The following is a 23,637-nucleotide window of genomic DNA, read 5'->3' as shown; positions in this document are numbered from 1 at the left end:
AGTACCCGAGATGTACGACGAAGTACAAGCGTACGACGCAGATCGAGTTATGTACAGACGAAAGCTTACGCACAACCATACGACGAGGTACGAAAGATGCAAGTCTGTCAGTACAATTGTACGGACGACGAATCTGTACGCGGAATGCAAATCCGTACGGACGAGTTGATTGTACGACGCGAATGCGGGCCTGTTGTACGGCTGCAGCGAACGGGAGTGTACGGCCAGTTTAGTACGGATCTTGCGATGGAAGCTCGTGGGAGCTAGAGGCTGAGAGCAGGAGCTGAAGGGAGCAGGGAGCACAGAGCTCTTGAACCTGCTCTGATACCAAATGTGAGAATGAGAGAGAGAGAGCAAATGAGAGCAAGAAGCAAGAGAGAGTGAGAGCAAAAAGCTTAGTTGCAAAATAGATGAGTATAAGAGAGATACAACCGAAGGAGTGAGATAAGGTTTTGTCCTAGTGACAAAACCTTAGTAGTCACTAACCATAGTTAGTGGACTAACTGCGGTTAGGGAAAAAAACCTCTTAAAGAGGAAAAAGTGCCCCTAACTAGCTTATTAAATTACATTGGTCGCTGCTGAATTATATCTATAATTCTAACAGTCTGAACACTGTGAATTGAGAACGTTGTTGGATGATTTCATAGATGTATTCCCTGCTCAACTGTCGGAAGGTTTACCTCCAAAATGGATAGTAGACCATCGCATAGATTTAGAACCTGGGGCTCAATCTATTAGTGTTCCACCTTATAGGATGAGCCAGCTTGAGGAGGATGAGTTAGCTTCACAGCTACAAGATTATCTGAATATGGGTTATATCCGCCCAAGTAAATCACCTTCGAGAGCACCTGTCCTCTTAAGAAAGAAGAAAGATAATTCGTGGAGAATGTGTATAGATTATAAACAATTGAATAAAGTGACAATTAAGAATCAATAACCTCTTCCTCGTTCCGATGATTTGATAGACCGTTTGGCCGGAGCGAAGTATTTCACTAAGATTGATTTGCGTACGAGTTATCACCAAATCCGTATGTATGCTAAACACATAGATAGAACCGCATTCCGAACTAGGTATGGCCATTACGGGTTTCTCATATTACCTTTTGGTTTGACCAATGCTTCTGCCACCTTCCAGCAAATGATGAACGATTTGTTCCGAGATTTTTTGAGCAAATTCGTTGTGTTCTTAGATGATATCTTGGTATGTAGCCGAACGCTAGAGGATCACATAGGATATCTCCAGATTCCGGATTGTCTTAGTTATTCTAAGACACCATAAGCTCTATGCCAAGATGAGTAAATGTAACTTCTTTATGAAGGAGATCATCTACTTAGGACACAAGATTTCTTCTGAAGTTATTAACATTGATCTCGATCGTATCTAGAAGGTTTTAGAATGGCCTATCCCTCACACTATGAAACAACTTCGTTCTTTCCTAGGATTCACAGTATTTCTACAGGAGTCTGTGCGTGATTATTCACACATCACGGCACCCCTGACAAACATATTGAAGGCTCATGGACTTAGAAGTGTCCAAGATCGGGACAGATTTTATGCTAATAGACATCATTCACCTAGAGAGTTCTCTGAAGGAACAATGGTATATTTGCGTATTCCCAAGGAATCCAAGAGCCTAAGGACTGGTTTGGTTCCGAAGTTATCCCCCAGATACTGTGGTCCATTCAAGGTTATTAAAAGAAATACACCAGTTACATACAGACTAGAATTGCCTCCTGATGTTAAAGTATATCCAATATTTCATGTTAGTAGACTGAAAGAGTAACTCGGTGCCATGATCAACTTGTTTCTCCTCAAGAAATAATAGAAGTTACAGATTTGAGTTTTATTCCACACGAATGTGAGTATTCTTGAATTTCGTGAAAGACAGATTCGTAATAGAACTATCACGGAATACAAGATCAAGTGGAAGGATCGTGTTGAGGAGGATGCAGCATGGGAGACATTACAGAACCTCCAGAGGACATTCCCGGGTTTTTTAGCGAACTCAAGAGTGAGTTATTAGAAAGGGGCAAGTATGTCATGTGCACGGATTGGTATCCGACGTGTACTAGGTACACAAGACTAGCTCAGGTAGCCTACGGAGGCTTAGAGCTAGGCAGGCTTGATTCTCAAGTTAAGTGGCAAGGGTACGAACCAATTAGAGGTCTTCGCTATTTTTGGCGCTTGGGACCCAAGTCTATATAAGGGACCCAGAGATTCAGTTCTCAGGGAGCCGATGGGAGCAAGTCTCGTTCCCAAGTGCTAGGTCTAATCCTAGATTGAGTCGCGGACGCGCGCATGCATCATAGTGTAGCCCAAGGCCCAACAGCAGATCCCACGCTTCACAGCGCCACCTGGTGGTATGGGACACCAGGGAGAGGAGATCCTTGAGTCACCTAACACAGTTAGGCCTCCTAACCTATGACTGGTAAGACAATCAGGACATTGACCTAAGGTAACCTAACTAGACCATTTAACCCTAGTTAGCACTAATCTAACTTAGCCAACTAACTGAACCTAAACCCAACCAAACTAACTAAACCTAAACAAAGTAACTCAACCCACTAACTAGCTAGACCTAACCTAACCAAACCTAAACTAACCTAACTAACTAACTAACCTAGCCCAACCAAACTAACCCTAGCTAACCGAACCTTAGGAAGCTAAGGTTTTTTTTTGCATGCGTAAATGGCGACGGCGCAACGCAACGCGGTGACGATGACGAGGCGGGACTAGACGAGACAAGACATGGGACGACGGGGGAGCAGGGACGCGGGTAGGGTAATGTTGACAGACGTGGATGGGAGGCTATGGCGGCTGACGGGCTGAGAGCGTGAGCGACCGAGTGGATTAAGGACCAAGCGCCTCCTGGTACTGGTTTCAATGGACGACTACCGATGACCCAAAATCAGCTGTTGTTGATGACTGCTTGGATAGGCTTGTCGTTGAAGCCAGTGCCTATTGGTCTGCTGCACATATTGGAGCTTGCAAAATTTTCGAGAGCTGAAAGTTTATTAAGATACACGAGTTGCTCTGCTCTATTTTGACGACATTCAAGGTTTGACGTTGGTTGAATTAGGTTGAACTGCAAGCATTAAGTCGTTCGCGTTGGCGCTAGCATCTCCCGTAACTAGGATGAAGGATGAATGGTGCCAGGGTCAAGGCTCTGATACCAATGTAGAGAAGGGGGTAGGGACAGATTTGAAGAAAGGGGAATAGAGGAGCAGAAGGGAGAAGGAAAAGAAAGAAAGAAAGTTTATTAAAGTCTTCGGAAGACCGATGGGTCTATGAGACTGCGAAAAAACCTGAATACAATGAGCTGTGGTAGTGAAGCTACTAACCGAGCATCCACACCAATGCAGAATGCAATAAATGCAAAATGGCAGTACTAAATCGTAAGTACAGCATAGTCATATCCCGACTATATATATATATATATATATATATCATAGTTAGGGGAAACGGAAACGGGGAAACGGGAAACGGAAACGTTTCGGGATTTTTGGGAGGGCTGAAACGGGGAAACGCCACGTCAGCAAGGGAGGGGAGTAGATGATGATGGAGGGCTGAAGCAGGCTGCAGGAGAGAAAGGAGAGGAAAGGAGTGAATGGGGCTGAAGGAGGGCTGGAAAACCTTGAGGATGGAGAGAGTATGAGGCTGAAGGAGTGGAAGGAGCCTGGAGACCAAAATCAAAAGCAAAAAGACAAAAAATGTGATTTTGGAGACCTAGCAGCCTGTGTTGTCTGAAACGGCACGTTACAGGGCTCTGAAACGCGTTTCAAGGCTCTGAAACGCGTTTCAGACTGGCTGAAACGTTTCAGCCAGCCGTTTCAGGACCCTGAAACGTTTCAGACCCTGAAACGTTTCAGACCCTGAAATGCGTTTCAGGAAACGGGGCTTCTCTGAAACGGCGTTTCAGGCCTGGCTGGGCTCTGAAACGCGTTTCAGCGTAACTGTGATATATATATATATATATATATAAACAATGCAATAAAATGCAAAATGGCAGTACTAAATCGTAAGTACAGCATAGCCATATCCCGACTATATGTATATATATATATATGTATGTATATATATCAGCATCATCGTCGGCATCACCATCATAACCATCATCATCATCGTCAGCAACAGAACATCAGGATGGATGACGCTATGGAAGCGGAGGCATGAGATCAGCAATAGAGCGTTGTCGCCCCCTCAAGGGTGCAGTCCTGGTACGTCTCTTGGTCGTAGCTTTGCGTCTAACCGTGGCCATTGTGACCCCCGTTGGTCGGGCTCCGACCCTAAACAAGGAGGGGATGTCCCCAAGTGTGATCTGTGAGTCAATCCTCTGTCTGAGTTGTCGGGTCACGGGCTTCGGATCGCGGACATGTCGAGGTCTCGCCTCATGGGGGTCTCTGTGATCTGGCTAAAAGAACTCCGTGATAGAGCTCTGGGAGGTATCAGTCAAGGGAGAAGTCTGCTCCTATCTCCGTGCTCGGAGTATCCTCTCTCGGTGTCTGAGCATCTCATGAATGAAACCAACCAAACATCGTTGGTCTGGGTAGGAGAGAACACAGCCAACATCCCATAACTATCTCTGAAGAGGCAATAGAAACGCCCTCGGATCTCATAGTAAATTGGACATCTGAAGATGAAATGCCCCTCTGTCTCAACCTCCTGCATATACCTAGATGAATCCAGGAACATTCCCAAACTCATCCTCTAAAAACACAACATAGTGCTGTTTCAATCCCACGATAGTCAACCTTCTCCATGTCACACAGTGTGCATATGCGCCTCTCCCTAGATAACCGCTCTGCTCGGCCGCTCTTGATATGAAGTCTGTGTGAAGAGACCCGGAACTGCCCGAGGGAAATCCTCAGCGAGTGGGGTAGGTGAATCTGCGTGAATCCTGGTGGATCAATGAAACCCTCCGCTGTGATATGTAAGAAGTGATCTCTGTAAGAAGAGAGAGAGGGGAAGAGGGAGAGGAAAGGGTAGGAGAGAGAGAATGAGATAGGAAAGAGAGGGAGAGATTGAGAGGGAGTAGGGAAGAGAGAGAGAGCGAGAAAGTGAGTGAGCGTAGGCAAGGAGGAAGGGAGAGTAGATAGGATTAGATATCACATCAAAAAGTACATAGTAGGGGGTGGAAGGAGACTTATATAGTCCCTCCACATTTTCCACCTAAAGGACCTCTAAGTCGCCTCTTTTTCTCCGTCATTACATCTGAGAAAAGAATGCCTAAATTAGGCTTAGGAAAAAGCTAAAAGCTAGCCCCTGCTTATTAAAAAGCTCTTTCTTTCAGGTGGAGGCTAAAATTATAAAAGAAGAGCCTCAAGGCTCTAGATCACACAGATTGTACTCAATCCATGCTCTTGTTAGAGCCAATTGTACAAAGCCTTATTCTATTGCAATAAAGACCTTAGGGGGCGCAAGGATGGGAAGTGGGCAATGGTACGAGATGGAAGACTTCTTACAGGCCCTCGCCAGGCACTAGTCCCCTCCCCTACACACCAGTCCCCTCCCCTACATAGGGAGGCGAGGTCTATGAGACTCAGATATCTGAGACCCTATCTTGCACCATTTGGAACCGTAATGGTATCTTATGGTCAGAACCAGGGAACTTGAAATCCTATACAGGACACGACATAGTCAGTCTTTAACACAGACACACATCAGAGTCCAGAGCGCCCACTACCAATAGTCAGCGGCTACACATGGGAGTCTGCTTACAGAGATGAGACAAGGGATACAAGGGGAGTATGAGGGTCAGGAGGAGTGGCAGTCCTTTATAGATCCACCCTTTTGGGGACCATTTCAGTAGAGCAGAGAGATGCGCATTCCAGGTTTCTTTGGATCCGGATCCGACACATAAACAGCCAGATCTGTTTGTTGCAGTATGCTACTTCCCTCTTGAGGACAGACAGATGTATGCAGCAGGCCACCTCAGCGTGCTGGTCTGCCAGTTCAAGGCCATACATGATGCCTTTGGGTTTGGCCTATAGAAGCCAACCCCTTCCCGTATCAGCAGCAAGCAGCTAGTAGGACTGCAGCATAAGGGGGCAGCACATGAGGATTGAGCATGCAGCCCAAGGTCAGAGTGTTGGAGCAGTTTGACGCAGCCATGGGCACAGGGCAGTTTTCAGGCAGAGGGGCCTTGATCGGCGCGCGTGCACACACACACACACACACACACACACACACACATATATATATATATAGAGAGAGAGAGAGAAATAGAGAGAGACTGCTATCCATGGTCAGGAGAGAGAGAGAGACGTGCATCAAAGGAATTGTCTAGACTTTCCTACCTATCCTGGGCATGCAATCTTTATCCTGAAACAGCAATACCAAACATGACCTTCAACAACAAACTCTAGCATGCAATCTTTATCCTGAAACAGCAATACCAAACATGACCTTCAACAACAAACAGCAATACCTTGATCGGCGCGCGTGCACACACACACACACACACATATATATATATATAGAGAGAGAGAGAAATAGAGAGAGACTGCTATCCGTGGTCAGGAGAGAGAGAGAGACGTGCATCAAAGGAATTGTCTAGACTTTCCTACCTATCCTGGGCATGCAATCTTTATCCTGAAACAGCAATACCAAACATGACCTTCAACAACAAACTCTAGCAGAACAGGTTATCCCATCTTTTTAAAGGATAGAAAACCAAAAACATATCAAACACTTTACCTTGTTCTCCCATTCAAACTCAGCCCACATATTTCTGAAAGCAACATCTGCACAGGTTGCTGGTGAGATATAATCCATGATATCAATGTGTATGTCATTCAAAACCACCACATTTCTGTCAACAACACTAGTGGTCTCATACACAATGTTGCCAAAAATCACTCCAGTCTCAGTTGAGGACACCTTGATATTTGCACGAATCTGCTTGCTCACATCAGGAGCTAAAGTATAATTCTGAGGGCGCTCAACAAGTTTCAAATCCCCCATTGTGGCCAACTCGAGACAGAGATTCTGGAGAGTCTCATGTGTTCTATTGATGACAGTGACATCAAGTACTATATCATACTGGTGAACAGTCACATAAGCCTCTGCGTAGACTGGGTCACTAAATCCAGTGAGCTGCAATACTCTGTTAAGTTTCCTGATGTTATCACCATCCTTTGTAAATTCCCCTGTAGCTCGTTTGAGGTCATCCTGGACCTCATCCTCCAATTCAAGCTGGCTCATGCCCTGGAAAACAATATACAACACAGCAAAGCTTCAGTCACATTTAGCAATTCAAAATAATAGGTGTGTATGCCTGCATTTGTTGGACAAGATTGAATATATCTTTATAATACTACAATATATCCAATCCCACACATTAAAAATTTTATTAAGGAAGTGAAAGAGCAAAGGAAGTTTGTAAGAGACTTTGATTAAACTATGAGTAAATGAGAAAAATAAAAAATAAAAATCACTAAACATATATACCTAGATGAATCCAAGAACATTCCCAAACTCATCCTCTAAAAACACAACATAGTGCAGTTTCAATCTCATGATAGTCACTCACAAGGTTGAAAACCATAAACTCCATCATGCATAGTAGGGACTAGCTACTATGACATCCCCACTGACGTCATCAGCACCCAACAATGGGTGTAGACCATAGTATAAAAATATGCTCTCACACATACAAATGCACACACCCACACATACTTGAGCATCCATTTATACAAAGTCTTTGTACTGAGTTTCTGTCGGCACTCCGGAGGTGAAGGGCTGACTCAGCCATGACAAAGGCTAGCACTACAGGAAAAGGCTAATCAAAAGGTAGTCCAAAATCTCTTCATTCAAGCTACAACTGCTTATGAAGTCTAAATATTTTCATTTGAGTCTCTCCCCAACAAGCATCTAAATCTAAATCTAAATCTAGCTGATAGGGCAACACACCATTTAAGATAGAAAGAATTATCACAATACCAGCAAGCCGCAACTTGGACGAAAACTTCACAAGGTGAAATTTGCATGTCCGCTAATACGACAAAAGCATATACCTAGATGAATCCAGGAACATTCCCAAACTCATCCTCTAAAAACACAACATAGTGCAGTTTCAATCTCATGATAGTCACTCACAAGGTTGAAAACCATAAACTCCATCATTCATAGTAGGGACTAGCTACTATGACATCCCCACTGACGTCATCAACGCCCAACAGTGGGTGCAGACCATAGTATAAAAATATACTATGTTCCCATCAGTACCCAAGCATAAGCTGCCATCTAGGTTTAAAAGATTCCGCTTACAAAGTTATGAAATCCAAACCTCAAACAACAAAACTTCAATGGCAAAACTGAATAAACAAAGCAAAAAAGAAGAAAAAGAAATGAGAGAGACAGAGAGAGAGAGAGAAAAGAAAGAGAAAGAGAGTTTATTAGCGTCCTCGGGGGGCCAAAAATGACCCATGGGACCCATCCATGAGAAAGAGAAAGAGAGAGAGAGATGATATGATTGTATGAACGTCCTCGTGAGACCCTTCAAGATCTATGGCACAGAGATCACTATCGACAAGTAGTGATTGTTTACATCCATTGAAATAAAATAGCATAAATGTGCTATGCAGTGAGTACTTGTTGTGCTAGCCTGTGTGCTAGACCAAGTACTTAGTTGCAATATTCTAAAATTCAATTCAGTTAAATATCCCCCCCCCCCCAAAAAAAGAAACAGTAATGCTAACACAAGTTAAAAAAAGATAAGCCCGCTCACATAAAAGAAAACAAATGAAACAACAAGGCCAAGACAAGGAAGCAATTATTATCATTATCTTTTCATGAGCTAGTTATATATATATGTACATATATATATATATATAACTAAAACAAGTACCTAAGAGGAGATAACCTCCAAAACGAGATCAAACCTAAGAATAAAAAGAAAAAGGACTCTAAAGCTCCTCACTGTAGAATTTTATTCTACGTTCAAGAATCCTAAAGATACCCAAAAGCTGAAATTCCAAAGACATAACAACTACAATGTAGGACAAAAGGGACTTTCTTCATTAATTTTCCTCTATTATAGCCCTTTCTGAGAAGTAATAGGATTAAATTACTAAATTGAGCGATAAAGGCACTCTTACTTGTGCAAAGAGGAGAGAACCTATAGAATTGGGAAGCAATCACTCAATATTTATGTGAGAGATTAGAGAGAGAGAGAGAGCAAGAGAGTGAGAGCTTGAGAGCTGAGTTGCAATAGAAGAGTGTAAAGAGTACAACTCAAAGAGTGAGAGATAAGGTTTTGTCCTAGTGACAAAACCTTAGTAGTCACTAACCATAGTTAGTGAACTAACTGCGGTTAGGGGGAAAAACCTCTTAAAGAGGGAAAAGCGCCCTAACTAGCTTATTAAATTACATTGGTCACTGCTGAATTATATCTATAATTCTAACAACCCCTCCAGTGCCAATGTCATGTACAAGGCTGATCAATCACCAAACGAATATAAGTTCAGGGCACTGCGAAATGCCTCAAACTTTTCACGTGGTAGTGCTTTGGTGAAAATATCTGCAACGTTGTCATGTGTGGACACAAAGATCACACTGATCTCTCCTACATGCAACTTCTCTCTGACGTAGTGATAGTGAACCTCAATGTGCTTCGTGCGAGCATGAAACACTGGATTCTTTGCCACTGCAATGGCACTCTGACTATCAGTGAGAATTGGAGAAGGACCCTCCAAAGACAGATGAAGATCAGCAAATAGACGTCGCAGCCGGACCCATTCAACTGTTGCTGTGAAAGCTGCCCTGTACTCAGCTTCACATGATGAGGTAGCCACTGTAGATTGTTTCTTGCTCAACCAGGAAATGCAAGATTTACCCAAAAAGAAACAATTGCCACTAGTGGACTGCCTAGTGTCATAATCACCAACCCAATCTGAATCACTGTAGGCATGCATCTGCAAGTCACCCCCCCTGGAAAATAGCAAGCCAAAAGACTTCGTGCCCTGCAAATAACGGAAGATGCGCTTAACTTCCTGCCAATGCATAATTTTTGGACTGTGCATGTACCTGCTCACCTGAGATACTGCAAACTGAATATCAGGTCTAGTGTTGCAGAGATATATGAGGCATCCAACAGCCTGACTGTAAAGTGTGGCATCAACTAATTCTCCTACATCATGCATTGTGAGTTTCAGCCCCGGCTTCATGGGAGTGGCTATGGGCTTACAATCATGCATGTTAAATCTGTCCAAGAGTTTCTGCACATACTTGGACTGAGACATAACAGTGCCACGTCTCTCATGATAGAACTGGATCCCCAAATAAAAGTGAAGCAGCCCCAAATCTGACATGTCAAAGTTGGTCTGCAAATCAGCTTTGAAATCTGCAATTTTGTCTTTATTGGACCCTGTGAGCAGTAAGTCATCGACATAAAGAAGGATGACTAAAATTTCCCCCCCATCCATCTTGATGTAGAGGGTGCTCTCAGTAGGACTATTGTGCAGCCCCTTGCTGGTCAAAAAGGCATGAATCTTAGCATACCATGCACGAGGGGCCTGTTTCAGCCCATACAAAGCTTTGTGTAGCTTGCATACCTGAAGTGCATTTGCTGTAATTTCAAAGCCTGGAGGTTGTTTGACATACACCTCTTCCAGCAAGTCTCCATTTAAGAAGGCTGTTTTTATGTCCAACTGATGAACATTCCACTCAAAATGTGCAGCCATTGCAATAACAGATCGGATGGTGGTCATCCGGGATATAGGAGCGAATGTCTCCTCATAATCTATGCCCTTTTTCTGAGCATAGCCTTTAGCAACCAGCCTTGCCTTGTATCTGTCAATGGAGCCATCTGGCTTCCGTTTGACCTTGAAAACCCATCGTGTGCCAATGGCATGTTTAGCTGGAGGCAAGTCGACAACATCCCAAGTCTGATTTTTTTCAATGGACTGCAACTCATCGCGCATGGCATTCATTCAATGCACATTGTCCTTTGCGTCTTCGAATGTGGCAGACTCCTCCTCATCAAGAAGAGTACCTGCATATGCTAATTCCACTGAATTAGCACCTTCCATGTGCCTTGCTGCACTGCGAGTCCTGCCAGGTAACGGAGCATCAATTTTACTCTCCCTGAGAGTCTGTAACAGCCAGTTTGGGACTGTTTTTGCTGCATGTATGTCTGCAATTTCTTGTTGCACCACCTGTTCCACTGCCTGTGGAGGTGGCAAGACATCCTGTTGCGGAACTAAAGCATCGGGAGGTGGCTGTAAATTCTGATTTGCATCAGAAATATCAGCAGGGGAACCCAAGGCAATGGGTAGCAACCCCTCAAAGACATCCTCTGAAGAAGAAGGCATTTGAAATTCATCCTGAGTGTGAGCTGAATTTTCTGCAAATATCACATCTCTACTAACAATGATCTTGCGTGTAGCAGGATTGTAGAGACGGTACCCCTTGCTTTCTGCACTGTACCCAACAAATATGCACTTAATGGCTTTATCTGACAACTTGTGCCTAAATTCAACTAGCACATGAGCATGAGCAAGGCATCCAAAGACTCGGAAATGATCCACTGAAGGCTTTCTCCCATTCCAGACCTCATAGGGAGTTTTTGTTTTTAAAGCCTTAGTGGGAGCCCGATTCAAAATGTAATTGGCACACATCAGACCCTCAAGCCAGAATTTGTGAGGCATGTGTTTGCCTTTCAGCATACATCTGTCCATCTCCATGAGAGTTCTATTTTTCCTCTCAGCTTTGCCATTTTGCTGAGGGGTCAGCCTCACTGTGAGCTGATGCACAATACCCTTGCCTTTCAGAAAAGCATCAAAATCTGCAGACAAGTATTCCCCACCTCTATCTGTGCGCAATGTCTGTATCTTGAGTCCAGATTCATTTTCAACCATGGCTGAAAAGTGTTTAAACACCATGAACACTTCTGATTTGCGCTTCAGCCCAAAGACCCAAGTGAAATTGGAGTAATCATCAATAAAGGTAACAAAGTAGAGATGACCACCCAATGATGGAGTCCTCATGGGACCACGGACATCACTATGTATAAGCTGTAATTTGCGGACAGCTTTAACTGAACCATCCTTTTTGAAGGGGAATCTGTGCATCTTGCTTAAAATGCACCCTTCACAGGCATGTGGAGGAGGTATCTCAAGAGGTGGCAATGCATCAACCATAGAGTGCTTCTGAAGTGTCATCAAGCTGTTGTAATGCATGTGGCCATATCTGGCATGCCATAACTCTGCATTTTGCATGGCAGCAGTAGGGGTAGAAACTGCAAGAGCATGGGCTGCTCTTTTCTCAAGAAGATCAAGCTGAAAAAGCCCACGCAACAGAGTACCAGTGTGTGGTTGATTGCACAGTTATCTGTTTTCGTGAAGGAAATGCCTTGATTTTGCAGAGGACTTTTATGCTTTTACTGGGCTTGAATCTCAGTTTCCGAGTAAGCAGATCATAGGGCTTTTGCCTGGCAGTTGATGCTTTGTATGCCTTGAGGTAGTGTGGTGCCAGAGAGCACACATTTGCCTCCATTTTCGCAGTGTCGAGGTGACATTTTCTTGCAGGTCACATTTCTTATGCAACACTCAGAGAACCTCAGTTGAGCCACGCTTGGCCAGGGCGCATCGAGTTTACTCGATCCCTAACTGTCCATCGTTAACAGTGCTCAAAAGGTTCCTCATTGAGTGTTTGTACGTTGGGATCTGTGTATGTCATTTCTACACAGGGCAGTATATGCATTACACTGTTGGTTGATACTGTTGGTTGATTCTGTCAGAGAGAGATTTTCACATTGCATGCTACCTCAGTGTTGAGGTGTTCTTCACTTGGTTCAGGTGTCAGATCAAGGGGCTTTTGCCCAGATTTTGTTTGATAGCACTTGGGTTACCGACAGAGATCTTCAGATGCATTTTATCCCCTTGGCAGAAGGGTGATTGCTTGGGATTTATCCCATTTTCTGTTGCAGGTTTTGTGACAGGCTGAAGTGTCATTTTTTTTTTGGGTGTTTGCCAAGTGGTTTATGCATATTAACTCAGTGCAATACCTCATCTGAGGTGGGAGAAGTGATCAGTACAGCCAGTACAGCAGTGTTTACAGCAGTGTTTTGTGTTTTGTCAGCTGATGATGCACTGTTAAAGCACTTGTAGAACAGCTGCAGCATTCTGGATTTACTGTTTATGCCTATTTGAGCACGGTACAGTGTGTCAGAAGGTACAGTGATTGCAGGGACATTTACTGTTTTGCTGCAGATTTTCCTGACAGTAAAAAACAGCACTATTGTGAGTGCTCCTGGCTCTTGATAGAGCAGGTTTTTTCTGAGAAATCAGAATTTTTATTCAGTCTTTTTTACTTCCAGGGAGTCAGACACTTTCCTTATCTGATATGGCATCAGGGGGAAGTGACTCTTCAATTCTGAACATAAAGAAACTGGAAGGAGCACACAATTATGCATTATGGGCAGAACAGTGCTTAAATGTACTTCTGTTAAAGAAGATTTCTAAGCCCATAAGGGTGAAGGGTGTCAAGCCATCTGACATGGCAGCTGATGACTGGGAAGAGCTTGATTTGTCCGCAAGGGCAGCTATCATGCTCACTATTTTTGACACTCGTGTGTTCAATGTTCAGGCTGAAAAGACCTCTTATGGCCTATGGCAAAGGCTAGAAGAATTGTATGCCCAAAAGAGCTCAGCCAGTAAGGTTTATTGGTCGAAGAAGCTGGTTGATCTTCGCATGAAGGAAGGTACAGCTATGACCTCACACTTGAGTGAGTTCAATGCTATCTTTACACAGCTGATTGCACAGGGATTGAACCTTGATGAGGAGTTCAAGGCTACTTTCTTGCTGTGTACCCTCCCTGAGAGTTGGGACACTTTCAAGACCACCCTGTCAAATTCGAATGTCACTCTTATGTATGCTGATGTAGAGAGCTCTCTCCTTATGGAGGAGATGAGCAGGAAGAATAATGCGAGCAGCAAGTCTTCAAATGCCTTGCAGGTACAGGATAGAGGCAGGACTCAGCAGAAGGGGATCTGCTAGTAAGTCACAAACCCGCAGTCAGTCCCGTGGCAAAAAGGATATTGAATGCTTTTATTGTGGCAAGAAGGGACATGTAAAGTCTAAGTGCTTCAAGTTCATACGGGATCAGAAAGCCAAGAAGGCTGAAACAAAGGATGCAGGCAATGGAAGCAAAGGCAAAGGCAAGGCCAAGGCAGATGACTTGGATGCAGTGAATGTTGCAGCAGAGGACAGTGACAGTGACATACATGATGTTTTATGCTCTTCTGCTGTAATAGCATTGCTTTGGTTATTGATGGCCATGACATGCACACCTGGCTCTTGGACTCAGATGCTTCTTTTCATGTTACTCCTCATAGGGAGTGGTTTACTTCCTACACAGGTACTTATGGAGTTGTTCATCTTGGGAACAACTATGCATGTCAGATTGCAGGGATTGGCAATATACAGATAGTATTTCCTGATGGACGCATATTCATGCTTGATGGTGTCCGCCATGTGCCGCAAATCAAGAAAAATCTGATTAGCACTGGCTTGTTGGATGACAGTGGTTACCACACCACATTTGGGGGTTCCAAATGGGTGATTACTGATGGCCAGGCTGTAGTGGCTGAGGGTTTTAAGAGTGATACCTTGTACCCTCTTTATGTTTCCAGTGTGGGTAATCATGTTGTTGCCATAACCGAGCTGCCAAAGGTTTCATTGTGGCATAGCCGGTTGGGACACATGTCTGTTAAAGGAATGCAAGAACTGTCACGTTTGGGTTATCTGCCGTCTCTTTCTTTTTCAGATTTGCCTACTTGTGATCATTGCATATTTGGCAAGCATTCTGTGACTCCTCATAAGAGGAGAACTCCCCAGAATAGAGCACCGCTTGATCTAGTGCACACTGATTTGTGTGAGATGCCACAGTTATCACTAGGGGGTGCAAAATATTTTATTACTTTCATTGATGATGCCACACGCAAAGTGTGGGTCTATTTCTTGAAGCATAAGGGCGATGCCTTAGATGCTTTCAAGAGGTTTGTCGCTCAGGTTGAGAATCGGACAAGTCATAGGCTGAAATGCCTCAGATCCGATAATGGGGGTGAGTATGTGTCACATGCTTTTGTGCAGTTTTGCCAAGCTAAGGGCATCAAACAGGAACTCACAGCCCCTCATAATGCATCTCAAAATGGTGCAAGTGAGCGGATGAATCGAACTATTCAGGAGAAGGTTCGATGTATGTTGTCTTATGCTGCATATTACCCCATGGCTTTTGGGCAGAAGCCGTGCAAACAGCAGTTCACATTATTAACAGGTCGCCAAACAAGGCTTTGGAGTTGAAAGTGCCAGAGGAGGTGTGGTCTGGCAAGCCACCTTCATATAAGCACTTACGTGTATTTGGCTGCGAGTGCTTTGCTCATGTACGCAAAGAACTGCGCACCAAACTGGATCCAAAGTCTATCAGATGCATCTTTATGGGTTATGGTGATGAAGGTGAATTGGGGTACAGGTTATGGGATCCCGTTAAACGGAAGATTATACGCAGCAATGATGTCATCTTTAAAGAGGATAGTGTACACAAGGAACCCGTGCAACCTGTGGAATACAGGAGGGTTATTTATGATGATGTTGGACAGCAAAGAATGCCCATTTATATGCAGCAGCAGGCTGCTGCAGATAACCCTGTTCAAGAGGGTATACAGGCTGAAAATCAGCCAGATAATTTTGCCAATGATGCACCACTGGATATGCCAGCAGATGGGGCTGTAGAACAGCCAGATATGGTGGTACAGCCACCCGTCATGCATGACGAACAGGCTGGACAGCAGCCTAATCCGGAACATTTTGTTAGGAGGACCACCCGTGTACAACGGCCTCCTGCCAGGTTTGTTCCAGGAGCCAATAATGTGGCTGATTTTATCATGCTGACAGATTGTGGTGAGCCTTCCAGCTTCAAGGAAGCTATGGGAAGAACAGAGAAAAAGAAGTGGGAGAAAGCCATGCAGTCAGAAATGGACTCCCTACTTCAAAATGATACATGGGACTTGGTGCAGCTACCTGCAGGCAAAAAGGTTTTGCCATGCAAGTGGGTTTACAAAGTCAAAGTGGATTCAAATGCTTTACCGAGGTATAAGGCCAGATTGGTTGCCAAGGGATTTAAGCAGGAGAAGGGCATTGACTTTGATGAGATCTTTTCCCCTGTAGTCAAGATGACTACTTTGAGAGCAGTGTTGGCTCTTGTTGCTCATGACGACATGGATTTATGTCAGATGGATGTGAAGACAGCCTTTCTTCACGGAGATCTCCATGATGAGATCTATATGAGTCAGCCAGAGGGATATGCTGTTAAAGGGAAAAAGCAGCTTGTGTGTAAGCTCAAGAGAAGCTTGTATGGACTCAAGCAGGCGCCAAGAGAATGGTACAAAAAGTTTGATGCCTTCATGCAGTCCCAAGGGTATCATAGGTGTGAGACCGATCATTGCTTGTACACCAAACGGACAAAGGATGGCAGTTTGATGCTACTCATTCTATATGTGGATGACATGCTTATTGCCAGTAAATCTCAGCATGAGATTAGTGCTTTGAAGAAACAACTGCATAAGTCTTTTGACATGAAAGACTTGGGTGATGCAAATCATATTCTTGGCATGCGGATTACTCGTGACAGGTCCAAGGGACTTTTGTTTCTGTCACAGAAAGAGTACATTGACAAAGTACTGCAGCGCTTTAAAATGGAGGGGGGGAAGTCTATTAGTACCCCGTTGCCTCCACATTTAAAACTCAGCAGTAAGGACAGCCCCAGATCAGATGATGATAAGGCTGAAATGGCCAAGGTTCCGTATGCATCTGCAGTTGGTTCTTTGATGTATGCCATGGTTGCCACTCGTCCGTCCACATTTAAAACTTAGCAGTAAGGACAGCCCCAGATCAGATGATGATAAGGCTGAAATGGCCAAGGTTCCGTATGCATCTGCAGTTGGTTCTTTGATGTATGCCATGGTTGCCACTCGTCCGGATATTGCTTTTGCGGTGGGAGTCATCAGCAGGTATATGGCAAATCCAGGCAAGCGGCACTGGGAAGCAGTGAAAGGTGTCTTGAGGTATCTCAAGGGTACCAAAGACTTGTGCATATGCTATGGTAGGCAGGATGCATTGGTGCATGGTTTTACAGATTCAGACTATGCAGGGAATGCAGATAACCGGAAGTCTACTACCGGTTATATTTTCACATTTGCAGGAGGTGCTATATCATGGGTGTCTCGGTTGCAGAAATGCATTGCACTGTCAACTACTGAAGCTGAATATGTTGCAGCCACTGAGGCTTGCAAGGAAGCAATATGGCTTACTCGGCTGGTGGGAGACTTGGGCATTACAGGAGATATGCCAGTTTTGCATTGTGATAGTCAGAGTGCTATCATGTTGGCAAAGAATCCGGTCTTTCATCAGAAGACCAAGCACATAGATGTGAAATATCATTTCATCAGAGAGGTACTGGAAGACAAGCGACTTGAGCTTGTGAAGGTGCATACTGATGATAATCCTGCAGATTTGCTCACTAAGAGCTTGCCTACAGAGCGGTTTGCACATTGCCGCCACATCATGGGATTAGGATGAGACCATTCTTATTTTATGGTCTTGTATACAATAACTGTATATTGCTGTAATTTTTATTCTTTTCTCCCCTTTAGGCACATTGGCCTTTAGGTGGGAGGTTGTTGGGGTAAATGCACATTGCCACCCCTTTATTAAAGATAGGACACCTATGACTGTCTTAAGACAGTCATAGGGTAAAACCTAATCCTAATAAAACTAATGAGTTTGTGGTGTGGCTCATCACTTCACACCCGCACACTTGAGTCTTCTCTCTCTCACACTCTCTCCCTCTTGCTCTTCTTCCCCCTTCTGGCCCTTCATCATCATTACAAGTGGCTGTACTATCCCGAGCATCTGGAGCAGCCAGCCTAGAATCTGAAATGCAAGATAAAAAGGCATAATCCTGTCCAACAAAGTTGGCTGCAGCATCCCCACTGTCAGATGCATGAGGAGCTGAATCTGAAACAGCCATACCGGAGCTGTTTTTCTTCTCTTTTGCAAGCCTTTTCCTGCATTCTGCAATGTGATGACCTGGCTTTTTGCAGTAATGACGAAAACCCTTCTTCTTGGGCTTACTTGCATCATTCTTAGCCTTTTGTGAAGGCTGTCCTGACCCACTGGAAGGCTGATTTACTGATGTCTTTGCCTGTCCCTTTCCTTTTAACTTGAACTTTGAGAGTATAGCTTGTTCACCTGCACGTGAAGCCAAGTTTTTCCTGGTCTGCTCTTCCTGAAGCAGAAGTCCTATCAACTCATGAAAAGTGAGAGGATTTTCACCCCCCCTCAATGATAAGTTCAGCGAGGTATGAAAGCTGAGATAAGACTCAGGAAGAGAATTCAGAGTGGTAGTAATCATATCTGAATCAGGAATAATCTCATCTATGTTTAATAATTGCTCTATGAGATCCTGTAGCTTTGTGAGGTGGACTGACATGGAGTCACCCTCTTCCATATGTGTATTACTTAACTCTCTTTTCAAGAAAGATACCCTTGCATCATTCCGGGCTGCATACATGCTTTCTAAAATATCCCACGCAGCCTTCGAGTCTTACACGACCGGATATGCGGAATGATAAATCTTTTCACTGAAAGAGAGATGCATGACAAAGCTAAGGCATCCCGTGAATCCCATCTCTTCTGCTCTGGAGTAGTGGCTATAGCTGCACCAACAACTTGTTCTGCAGCTGCACCCTGTGCATGACCTCTTCCACCTCCTTGCTGAGGAGGGGTATTAGGTGCCATACCTGCTGGTCAGATCTCACCCCCATTCACATAATCCCATAAATTGCGAGAAATCAGAATATTGCGTACCATAAAACTCCAGAGGGAGTAGTTGGTACCATCCAACTTGTCTTCCTGTGAAAGACCACCGAACTGGAAGTCATTCTGATTTTGCTGGGCCATATCTGAGAGAGAGATTTAAGCAGATACAAAACTGAATTCCCTTACTGGGAATGAAATGCACAACTCCCGAAAAACACAGCCAAGCACTGGCTGTAAATGCAACTCAGATTTCTGTACTTGCACTGTCAGAAATCTGTCCAAGCATCAAAAACTCTCCAAAATCTGCCAAAAGTGCTGCAAAACACTTCAAGAAAGGCAATATGAACTGAAATCTCCAGAAATTGCTCTCCCAACACAAAAGCCCCAAAATAGGCCCGAAATTGCAACCAGAAAGGGGCAAATTGATCAAAAGCCTCAAATGTTGCAAGAATTGCCCTCTGTCTGCAAAAGCCCCAAATTTTACTGCAAAATTGCAGTGTAATCACAAAATCTCCGAATTTCTTCAAGAAATTGTACTGCAAAACTGAAAGCCCCAAATTTCGAGCTTGAAATTGCAATCAGGAAAGGGCAAATTTACTAAAAGCCCCAAATTTGCAATTTCTGATCAAAAGCCCCAAATTTCAGACCAAATCTGTAGATCTGTCTGCAATGTTTGCTTCGCAAGTAACTGTGAACCTGAAAATACCCAAATGACAGCAAAGAACTCCAAGTGTCTGTTGGTACAGTGAGTACAGTCGACCAAGTACGAATGTACGACTGAGTACAGAAAAGCAGGTGTAGATCTGCCACACGTGCGGATGTACGACAGAGTACAGATTGTACGGACAGTTACACAGAACCGTACGGCGATGACGCAGGCTGTACGGAATCAAGACCTGTACGGAAGCTGTACGGAAGCATGGACAATGACCTGCTGTACGGCTTGTACGCGCAAGTACGAATGGTGACAACGAACCGTACAGCAAGTACGGAAGCAGGTACGCGTAGGTGCGAATGGTGACAACGAGCTGTACGAAACTGTACGACGAACCGTACAGTCTGGCGACGGACTGTACGGCTGAAGATTTGCTGTACGGAATGGAAATGCAGACTGTACGTCACTTCACTTGTACGGACGACGAGCTGTACGACGACCACGCATGTACTGAAGGTACGGACGCAACAGGAGCAGTACGGCAAGGTACGGTACGACAGGTAGCAGGTACGACAAGGTACTGAAGGTACGAAAGGTAGCAGCAGGAGCGTGGGCTGTAGGCTGGAGCTGAACGGGGAAGAAGCAGGGAGCAGGATCAATTGCTCTAATACCAAATGTGAGAGATTAGAGAGAGAGAGAGAGAGAGAGAGAGAGAGAGAGAGAGAGAGCTTGAGAGCTGAAAGCTTGAGAGCTGAGTTGCAATAGAAGAGTGTAAAGAGTACAACTCAAAGAGTGAGAGATAAGGTTTTGTCCTAGTGACAAAACCTTAGTAGTCACTAACCATAGTTAGTGAACTAACTGCGGTTAGGGGGGGAAACCTCTTAAAGAGGGAAAAGTGCCCCTAACTAGCTTATTAAATTACATTGGTCACTGCTGAATTATATCTATAATTCTAACAATTTAGCCATATCAGAGATGTTTGAATCGATGTGAGGCATTCGTATGATACAGCATACTATGAGTTGCAATAGAAGAGTGTAAAGAGTACAACTCAAAGAGTGAGAGATAAGGTTTTGTCCTAGTGACAAAACCTTAGTAGTCACTAACCATAGTTAGTGAACTAACTGCGGTTAGGGGGGGAAACCTCTTAAAGAGGGAAAAGTGCCCCTAACTAGCTTATTAAATTACATTGGTCACTGCTGAATTATATCTATAATTCTAACAATTTAGCCATATCAGAGATGTTTGAATCGATGTGAGGCATTCGTATGATACAGCATACTCAAGTTGTCTATCATAGACCTCAATTTCTAAACCTAAAGAAAATTAAGTAATGCTAGCATCCACAAAACAGCTTCCACTAAATTCACATAACTCTCCCTCCATCGAAAGAATTTGGATCTTTGTACATAAAATCTTTAAAGTTTGGAAAGTTTAGAGCAACTAAGTCATCTACGATCTCCTAACAGGACAGTTTATGAAGAAAAATTGGACTGAAACCAGCCTTCAGTTACCTAAAGGGCAGTAAACCGTAACTATCGTAGCATTCATTCCTTTCACAGCCACATTGCTTCATCCCAATCAAAGCCACATTGCTTCATGCCAATCAACTAGATGGAGGCTAGAATGCCCCTGCTCAAAGAAACATTACATGAGACACCACACTTGCCCCAAATATCTTGGTTCCCCTTTCGGTACTTCTTTAATTCCTCAAAAAGTGGAACTCCGCTTTACAACAACGGCGCACCCTTATACTGTTATGCTTGCATTTTCCACTACCAGAGCCAGTACTTGGCCTCTGCCAGCATCCAATTCCAATGCACCACTAGTACCCAAGTGCTAGGGTCAAAACTAAGGCATTTCTCATCAACTGTGTCACCTAACTATGTCAAGGCATCAATTCCAATCCCTAGACATGCTCAAATTGCCTCAAGGCATGAAACTGCAACCAATTTGATCCTCTGGCACCAACCAGGCATACCCTCTGTGACTGAGTATCTGCTTACAGCCCGCTGTCCATGGGAGAGGGGCAAGATTTTTTGCTACACCTATCCTTTGCCCAGGCCCCCAGGGGTGTAGAAAAGACTTCCAACCAAGAGGAAAGAGAGAGGAAGTGAGATACAGATTCTGAGAGCTGAAACAGAAAGAAGAGCAAGGCTCACGGGTGCAGAGGCTTGGGCGAGCGAAGAAGGGCTAAAATTCCATGGCAAGAAACAACAATGAAAGAGCCATAAATAGCCCATACCAGATAATACATGATCTATAGGATACAACGAGCATTGATGATATGGTCTAGGAGCGCGATTCCATCCATACATCAATGATTCCATCCATACATCAATGCACACCTGTGTGGAGTGACTAGTACACTCATCGTAGAGGTTCCATGGTAGAAATAATGTCAGCAACCAATATCTCGAGTAAGACCTGCAGTGTCACCATGCAACCTCTAGATATCCGGTGAGCTGTCTGTATCATGAGGGAGCGGAGGTGCTACCCCCCTCTCAAGCATCAGGCAATGCTCCAAATCTCTGCTTTGCTGAGCCTGAATGAGCCTATACCGCAATGGGCTCTGTGAAAAACCAGACTTTTTGAGAATGCAAATGTGTGCAATGCATGCAGAATTTGAATGTCAATTGGCCCTCCAATGGGGAAGAGCACTCTCGTGAGAGTACTTGTTTCTATTTCGACCTACATGCAAGGTGAGAGAGAGATGGCGGATGAATGCAATGTGGTAGAGAGAATGCTACGTGAGATTCACAATGAAAGGGTGATAACCTTTCATTAAAGTCCCTTGAGGTCACTCAAGTTCCATCTTTCCATTTACACCTACCCTTATCCTATGACCCATACACCTACCATTCAATGCACTCTAATGCACCCTTTCCCTTTCCTATTGCCCCTAGGACCTAGACACGTGTGTGCATATCTTTATTACTAACAGTAGGCTTTCCAAATCTAGATGGAGGAATGCTTGTTTGTTTGTGGCAACGGGACCTGCCAATCAAGTGCATAGGAAGGGAGTCATTGATCGAGGCAGTCTTTTAGGTAGGACCTCCAGCCACGAGGAGTTGTTCCCACTGACTCAGGTGGCAATATGTTACCAATATGTTTTTTTTTTTTGACGTTATGACTTGCCAGATCGAGAGGGGGTCTCCTAATGTTCTACTGCAGCTATTGTTAGATGAGCTGCTAGAGACTGGAATCCGGATGGGTCAACAGATTGCCAGTGCGGGAACCTAGGCACAGCTAATTGATCCGTGTGAGCTGTTATGTGCCCGTTGTCATTGGAGCACTGAAGTTCATCTATTTAACAACATTGTACCAGTTTGGACTTGAGAGGGGGCTTCACAAGGGGCTATCTAGCTCTAAGATATAGTTCCCATGTAGGGAAGCAGAGACCTTGCACCAGGGGCAGTATCCGTTGGATTATTGTTCCAATACCTTCTCTTAGCGTGATGTACCAGTTCCAACACTTGGATTATTGTACCAGATGACCAAATGTACCAGTACCGGACTAGAGGAGTGTATCGAGCACATGGCTTGGAAGCAATAGTACCAGGTTTCTAGTGATCATGTTCTTCCCAAAAGGGGGCTTCTTGGACAATACATGTGGCAGTCTTCAACGATGGAGTGCCACACAATGGATTTCTCCAATTGTTCCAACGGCACACCCAACCCCTTGGCATTTGTGTTCCATCCAAGAACTGAGAGGGGGTGTTAGAGGTCAAGATCTCTCGATGTCACCTATGGAGAGAGCCAATGCTTGTGGGTATGCCCGCCTAGTGTGAGGATAGGTCAGTCCAGATAGAGGGCCTCCTTGTGGGTGTCCCCGTCCCACCGTGAGGACAAAGTAGGATAGAGGGCAGACTATGTGGCTATCCAGTGCCTCTTGCTGATCCATCTGCTACCACAACGGCCATGTAAGATCCCGGGAGGGGTGCGGATTTGTGCGGGTATGTCAGGTCTGTTGTGCAGCCACAGGATAGCTCTTGGAGGCGCCTCTTATAGGCCCTACGTGCAGGCTTTGGAGCTGGGGGTGGGCTGACATGCAGGTCGGCCACCTTGGCTGGAGAGCAATCCCCCCCATAGGCTGGGGGTGAGCCCTCTTTATAGGGCTGTGGACAGCCCTAGAGATGGGTAGGCCCACCTAGGCTGGTCG

General features: G+C 44.5%; 1 protein-coding gene across 2 annotated transcripts in view; it reads right to left on the bottom strand.

Annotated features, from left to right (window-relative positions):
* Positions 1 to 23,637, bottom strand: part of LOC147884550 (coatomer subunit beta-1-like) — a 47,402-nt gene that overhangs the window by 14,969 nt on the left and 8,796 nt on the right. For both annotated transcript variants that reach the window (XR_015543533.1, XM_087397160.1), the window contains exon 2: positions 6,698 to 7,207. Coding sequence is in view for 1 of the 2 variants with exons in the window: in XM_087397160.1 (XP_087253286.1) it covers positions 6,698 to 7,207 (510 nt within the window). In the remaining variant the exon portion in view is untranslated. The remainder of the gene's footprint in view (positions 1 to 6,697; positions 7,208 to 23,637) is intronic.

The sequence above is a fragment of the Dipteris shenzhenensis genome, chromosome 26 (assembly GCF_047967505.1).
Source record: "Dipteris shenzhenensis isolate YYH24624 ecotype China chromosome 26, Dip_SZ_1.0, whole genome shotgun sequence".
NCBI lineage: Eukaryota > Viridiplantae > Streptophyta > Polypodiopsida > Gleicheniales > Dipteridaceae > Dipteris > Dipteris shenzhenensis.
The sequence above is the reverse complement of the archived record's forward strand: the minus strand, read 5'-3'. Positions and strand labels throughout refer to the sequence as shown.